Below are 7,500 nucleotides of genomic sequence, written 5' to 3' on the forward strand. Positions count from 1 at the left end.
ATTGAAAAAATAAAACATTTTAACATTGAAAAACAAAGCAACTTGGTTTTATTGTGCCTATAAAAAAAGGCGAGCTGCCATTTTGACAGACAGATTGGTCATTTTAATCAACAAATCACAGGTGAGTGTTTTTCCAAGACAAATACGTACTTGTCCTTTACTTGAAGTCTGACCAGGCAGGTTGTGACGTGTTGTTCATTTTGTAATAAAAGTACACAATGTTACATATTAATACATGTACTTGACCTAAAAAAGCAGTAATATAAAATATCTAATCTATAAATGTAGAAGCATATTAAAAAGATTGTTACACAAACAACAATGTCACACATGTAATATGTGCTGATGTTGTTAGAAAGCCCAAATTAAAGTCTTGACAGTTTATTTCAAATCTTGCAGTTTCATTTGCTGCTGCTGTTCTCACCAGCACACTTGTGTTTCTTACACTGGTACTTAGAAGACAATCTTTCACCACACACACTGCAACTCAACACTTTCTCTCCAGTGTGTGTTCTCATGTGTGCCACAAGGTTTGATCGTTCACAAAAGCTTCTGTTGCAGATTGAACAGGAATGTGATTTCTCGCCAGTGTGTGTTCTCATGTGTCTTTTCAAATGTTGACTTTCTGTAAAGTTTTTGCAGCAGTTTGAACAGATTAAAGGTTTTTCCCCAGTGTGCGTTCTCATGTGCACTTTCAAATTGTTACTTTCTACAAAGCGTTTATCACAGGCTGAACAGATAAAAGGTTTTTCACCGGTGTGTGTTCGCATGTGTGCTTTCAAATTGTGACTTTGTGCAAAATCTTTACTACAGATTGAACAGGAAAAAGGGTTTTCTCCACTGTGTATTTTCATGTGTAGTTTCAAACTCTGACTGTGAGTAAAACATTTGCCACATTCTGAGCAGGAAAAAGGTTTTTCTCCACTGTGTATTTTCATGTGTTCTTTCAAATGATGATTTTGTGTAAAACCTTTACCACAGATTGAACAAGAAAAAGGTTTTTCTCCAGTGTGTGTTCTCATGTGCACTTTCAGATAAGAACGGGAATGAAAGGTTGTGTGACAGTGAGAACATTTCAAGCGGGTGTTGTCAGTTGTCTTCTCATCTTTAGAGTCTTCATCATCAGTGTGAGGTTGTGTCCTCACTATCTGATAGTGGAGCTAAGAGCTTGTCTGCTTGTGATCCTCCACAGTGGTCTCCATCAACTTCTGTTGTCATGTGTTGTGTTGAGCTGCTGCTTGGAGGCTCCGCCCCTCCCCTCTCCTCACTTTCCCCTTTGACCTCATCATCTTCACTCTTCACAGTCACTGGGAACTCCTCCAGTCCTTCAATATCCTCTCCCTCCTGACTGATGCTGTGTTCCTCTTGGTCCTCCTCTTCCTCTTTAAAGTAGGGGGTCAGTGGGTCCTCAACTTCCTTTTTAATATGAAGGGTCAGCCTTTCCTCTTGCTCCTTTAAGTGAGGGGTCTGTGGATGCTCCTCTTCATTTTTGATGTGTAAGATCAGTGGGTCCTCCGCTTGCCCTTTCATGTGAAGGGTCAGTTTAACATTATGGGTCTGTGGCGTCTCGTCTTCCTCTTTAACGTGGGGGGGATGTGGCTCCTCTCCTCCCTCTCCGATGCGTTGGGAATGTGATACCTTTTCTTCCTCATGTATGTTGGTGGACTCTCCTCTCTGAGCTGCTACCTTACCGTGGTAGAGGAGTTTGCGTGTCCCAATGATCCTAGGAGCTATGTTGTCCGGGGGCTTTAAGCCCCCTGGTAGGGTCCCCCAAGACAAACAGGTCCTAGGTGAGTGATCAGACAAAGAGCAGCTCAAAGACTTCTATGGAATTACAACAAAATGAACCCAGATTTCCCTCGCCCGGACGCGGGTCACCGGGGCCCCGCTCTGGAGCCAGGCCCGGAGTTGGGGCACGATGGCGAGCGCCTGATGGCCGGGCCTGTCCCCATGGGGCCCGGCCGGGCACAGCCCGAAGAGGCAACGTGGGTCATCCCTCCAATGGGCTCACCACTCATAGGAGGGGCCATAAAGGTCGGGTGCATTGTGAGCTGGGCGACAGCCAAAGGCAGGGCACTTGGCGGTCCGATCCTCGGCTACAGAAGCTAGCTCTTGGGACGTGGAACGTCACCTCACTGGGGGGGAAGGAGCCTGAGCTAGTCCGCGAGGTAGAGAAGTTCCTGCTGGATATAGTCGGACTCACCTCGACGCACAGCAAGGGCTCTGGAACCACTTCTCTCGAGAGGGACTGGACCCTCTTCCACTCTGGCGTTGCCGGGAGTGAGAGGCGACGGGCTGGGGTGGAAATTCTCGTTGCCCCCCGGCTCAAAGCCTGCACGTTTGAGTTCAACCCAGTGGACGAGAGGGTAGCTTCCCTTCGCCTTCGGGTGGGGGGACGGGTCCTGACTGTTGTTTGTGCTTACGCACCAAACAGCAGTTCAGAATACCCACCCTTTTTGGGTACACTCGAGGGAGTACTGGAAAGTGCTCCCCCGGGTGATTCCCTTGTCCTACTGGGGGACTTCAATGCTCATGTTGGCAACGACAGTGAAATCTGGAGAGGCGTGATTGGGAAGAATGGCCGCCCGGATCTAAACCCGAGTGGTGTTTTTGTTATTGGACTTTTGTGCTCGTCACGGATTGTCCATAACAAACACCATGTTCCAAACATAAGGGTGTCCATATGTGACTTGGCACCAGGACAACCTAGGCCGCAGTTCCATGATCGACTTTGTAGTTGTGTCATCGGATTTGCGGCCTTATGTTTTGGACACTCGGGTGAAGAGAGGGGCAGAGCTTTCTACCGATCACCACCTGGTGGTGAGTTGGCTGCGATGGTGGGGGAGGATGCCGGACAGACCTGGCAGGCCCAAGCGCATTGTGAGGGTCTGCTGGGAACGTCTGGCAGAGTCTCCTGTCAGAGAGAGTTTCAATTCACACCTCCGGGAGAACTTTGAACATGTCACGAGGGAGGTGCGGGACATTGAGTCCGAGTGGACCATGTTCCGCACCTCTATGGTCGAGGCGGCTGATTGGAGCTGTGGCCGCAAGGTTGTTGGTGCCTGTCGTGGCGGTAATCCCAGAACCCGTTGGTGGACACCAGCAGTGAGGGATGCCGTCAAGCTGAAGAAGGAGTCTTATCGGGTTCTTTATGCTCATAGGACTCCGGAGGCAGTGGACGGGTACCGACGGGCCAAGCGGTGTGCAGCTTTAGCGGGCGCGGAGGCAAAAACTCGGACATGGGAAGAGTTCGGGGAAGCCATGGAAAACAACTTCCGGACGGCTTTGAAGCGATTCTGGACCACCATACGCCGCCTCAAGAAGGGGAAGCAGTGCACTATCAACACCGTGTATGGTGCGGATGGTGTTCTGCTGACTTCGACTGCGGATGTTGTGGATCGGTGGAGGGAATACTTCGAAGACCTCCTCAATCCCACCAACACGTCTTCCTTTGAGGAAGCTGTGCCTGGGGTATCTGTGGTGGACTCTCCTATTTCTGGGGCTGAGGTCGCTGAGGTAGTTAAAAAGCTCCTCGGCGGCAAGGCCCCGGGGGTGGATGAGATCCGCCCGGAGTTCCTTAAGGCTCTGGATGCTGTGGGGCTGTCTTGGTTGACAAGACTTTGCAGCATCGCGTGGACATCGGGGGCGGTACCTCTGGATTGGCAGACCGGGGTGGTGGTCCCTCTCTTTAAGAAGGGGGACCGGAGGGTGTGTTCCAACTATCGTGGGAAAACACTCCTCAGCCTTCCCGGTAAGGTTTATTCAGGTGTACTGGAGAGGAGGCTTCGCCGGATAGTCGAACCTCGGATTCAGGAGGAACAGTGTGGTTTTCGTCCTGGTCGTGGAACTGTGGACCAGCTCTATACTCTTGGCAGGGTTCTTGAGGGTGCATGGGAGTTTGCCCAACCAGTCTACATGTGCTTTGTGGACTTGGAGAAGGCATTCGACCGTGTCCCTCGGGAAGTCCTGTGGGGAGTGCTCAGAGAGTATGGGGTACCGGACTGTGTTATTGTGGCAGTCCGCTCCCTGTATGATCAGTGCCAGAGCTTGGTCCGCATTGCTGGCAGTAAGTCGGACACATTTCCAGTGAGGGTTGGACTCCGCCAAGGCTGTCCTTTGTCACCCATTCTGTTCATAACTTTTATGGACAGAATTTCTAGGCGCAGTTAAGGCATTGAGGGCATCCGGTTTGGTGGCCACGGGATTAGGTCTCTGCTTTTTGCAGATGATGTGGTCCTGATGGCTTCATCTGGCCGAGATCTTCAGCTCTCACTGGATCGGTTTGCAGCCGAGTGTGAAGCGACCGGAATGAGAATCAGCACCTCCAAGTCCGAGTCCATGGTTCTCGCCCAGAAAAGGGTGGAGTGCCATCTCCGGGTTGGGGAGGAGACCCTGCCCCAAGTGGAGGAGTTCAAGTACCTAGGAGTCTTGTTCACGAGTGGGGGAAGAGTGGATCGTGAGATCGACAGGCGGATCGGTGCGGCGTCTTCAGTAATGCGGACGTTGTATCGATCCGTTGTGGTGAAGAAGGAGCTGAGCCGGAAGGCAAAGCTCTCAATTTACCGGTCGATCTACGTTCCCATCCTCACCTATGGTCATGAGCTTTGGGTCATGACCGAAAGGATAAGACCACGAGTACAAGCGGCCGAAATGAGTTTCCTCCGCTCTCCCTTAGAGATAGGGTGAGAAGCTCTGTCATCCGGGAGGAACTCAAAGTAAAGCCGCTCCTCCTTCACATGGAGAGGAGCCAGATGAGGTGGTTCGGGCATCTGGTCAGGATGCCACCCGAACGCCTCCCTAGGGAGGTGTTTAGGGCACGTCCAACCGGTAGGAGGCCACGGGGAAGACCCAGGACACGTTGGGAAGACTATGTCTCCCGGCTGGCCTGGGAACGCCTCGCGATCCTCCGGGAAGAGCTAGACGAAATGGCTGGAGAGAGGGAAGTCTGGGTTTCCCTGCTTAGGCTGCTACCCCCGCAACCCGACCCCGGATAAGCGGAAGAGATGGATGGATGGACATCATACATCACACATCATGTATCACAAATCATGTATCACACATCATGTATCACACATCATATATCATGTATGACCACAAGGTGGCGATAGTTTCAAAGAACTATGAAGTTGTTGCAGGTATGTCCACATGGTGGTGATAGAGCGCAGTGGGCGAACTGCAGATGGGAACTACTTCAACATGAGAGGAATAAACATCAAACATGTTGTGGACTCAATTGATGACTTGTTTATTGCTGCAGACAAGCTGGCAGGTATGACAACAACAGGTATGTCACACCTGAGAGACATGGCACACACCAACAACAGGTATGTCACACCTGAGAGACATGGCACACACCAACAACAGGTATGTCACACCTGAGAGACATGGCACACATCAATAACAGGTATGTCACACCTGAGAGACATGGCACACACCAACAACAGGTATGTCACACCTGAGAGACATGGCACACACCAACAACAGGTATGTCACACCTGAGAGACATGGCACACACCAACAACAGGTATGTCACACCTGAGAGACATGGCACACACCAACAACAGGTATGTCACACCTGAGAGACATGGCACACACCAACAACAGGTATGTCACACCTGAGAGACATGGCACACACCAACAACAGGTATGTCACACCTGAGAGACATGGCACACACCAACAACAGGTATGTCACACCTGAGAGACATGGCACACACCAACAACAGGTATGTCACACCTGAGAGACATGGCACACACCAACAACAGGTATGTCACACCTGAGAGACATGGCACACACCAACTACTCAACAACAGGTATGTAACATTCGTATATTGATCCAGATCATGAAGTAGTAGAACCCAAAATGCTCAATGGTTAAGGCTGCTGCCTCTCACACGGTACTACTGGGTTCAAATCCACAAGATGGGAGGTCTTGTTTTTTGTTTCATCTCTGTCATTGTTAAATGATTGCATTTGTATATGAGTGAAAATCATGTCTTGATGGAACCCAGGATACCTCAATGGTCAACACTGTGAGCTTCAAATATGGGGGTACTGGGTTTGAATCCCAATTGGTTTGATATGTAACTTCAGTTCAAAATTGAGCTCCACCTCAATCGTAGTTTACTGGGACGGATGTCACGATTTCATTAATGAATGAGCCAGACTACACTTACAACAAGACGCAGGATAGCTCAATGGTTAAGACTGCTGCCTCTCATGCAGAACTACTGGGTTCAAATCCATTGTTAGGAGGCGTTAGTTTATTGTTTTGCCTTGATCATAGTTCACTGAATACATTTGTATATGAGTGAAAAACGATACTTAGTGGGACCTGTGATAGCTCAATGGTTAAGACTGCTGCATCACACGCAGTACTACTGGGTTCAAATCCACATCCGGGAAGTTCTTGTTCTTTGTTTTGCCTGATCATAGTTCACTGATAACATTTGTATATGAGCGAAAACCAAACTTTGTTGGGACCCAGGATAGCTCAATGGTCAACACTGTGGACTCCTAATACAGGGGTAGTGAGTTCAAATCCCATACATGGAGTCAGTAATTTGGCTGTATGGCGTCAAGACGACATACATTGTGGGCTGCTTCTTCTCCCCCACACAGAGTAATGTTATGTGCTAGTTGTTTGACTAACATATAGTTGAAAAATTAAGTCAACACTAAAGCTAATAATAATCCAAAATAAATTGTCAAATAGTCAATGATGACACCTCAGGGGTTAGGTGTGAGAATGAGTGTGCGTGTGTGTGTGTGTGTGTGTGTGTGTGTGTAGGAGTGTGTGCGAGTGAGCGTAACTCCTGAGGTGGGTGGGAATAGGATAAATAAAGAGCGTTGACCAATGAGCTCTCCTGGGTACAAATAAAATAAAATAGGTTAATTGTAATTGGATAAAAAAAAAAGTAAATCAAATTATTATTTTAACATTACATGGGAGAAATGACACAGTTAGAATATTTGTCAACTTGCAGCCTCCAGCTGATCTTTTAAATTACACATCGACCCAAGCAGGAGTCGAACCCCACACTCTTCAACCTGAGTCAACAGTCTTAACCACTGGGCTATCCTGGGTCTAGATGAGACCATTTTTTTTCATACACAAATGTAATCGAGGACTGTGGCCCAGTAAAGTTTGATGAGGTAGAACAAAATACACTCAACCTGAGTGGGATTTGAACCCAGTACTTTTCATTCCAAGTCAGATGTCTTAACTCCTGGTCCATCCTGGGTCTTGTGAAGAGAAGATTGTGTTCTATACACAAATGTAATCGAGGACTCCTGGCTCAGTAAAGTAAGACAAGCTTAAACAAAATTTTGTCAACATGAGTGGGATTCGAATCCAGTACCTGTCATTCAGAGTCAGCAGTCTTAACCACTGGGCTATCCTGGGCCTTGATGAGATATTTGTTTTTTAATACACAAATCTAATCGAGGACTGATGGCCCAGTAAAGTTTGATGAGGTAGAACAAAATACAGTCAACCTGA

General features: G+C 48.4%; 2 protein-coding genes across 5 annotated transcripts in view; one reads left to right on the forward strand and one right to left on the reverse strand.

Annotated features, from left to right (window-relative positions):
- LOC133545551 (gastrula zinc finger protein XlCGF71.1-like) overlaps window positions 1-1,661 on the reverse strand; it is a 1,788-nt gene extending 127 nt beyond the window's left edge. Inside the window, exon 1 of the mRNA XM_061891257.1 lies at window positions 1-1,661. This exon is cut by the window's left edge and continues 127 nt beyond it. Coding sequence (XP_061747241.1) covers window positions 402-1,022 — 621 coding nt within the window. The 5' untranslated portion in view covers window positions 1,023-1,661 and the 3' untranslated portion in view covers window positions 1-401.
- The window catches only part of LOC133545526 (gastrula zinc finger protein XlCGF57.1-like), a 403,569-nt gene that overhangs the window by 139,009 nt on the left and 257,060 nt on the right, over window positions 1-7,500 (forward strand). The gene's annotated exons all lie outside the window — the stretch shown is intronic.

Source organism: Nerophis ophidion, linkage group LG28 (genome assembly GCF_033978795.1).
Source record: "Nerophis ophidion isolate RoL-2023_Sa linkage group LG28, RoL_Noph_v1.0, whole genome shotgun sequence".
Classification (NCBI taxonomy): Eukaryota; Metazoa; Chordata; class Actinopteri; order Syngnathiformes; family Syngnathidae; genus Nerophis; species Nerophis ophidion.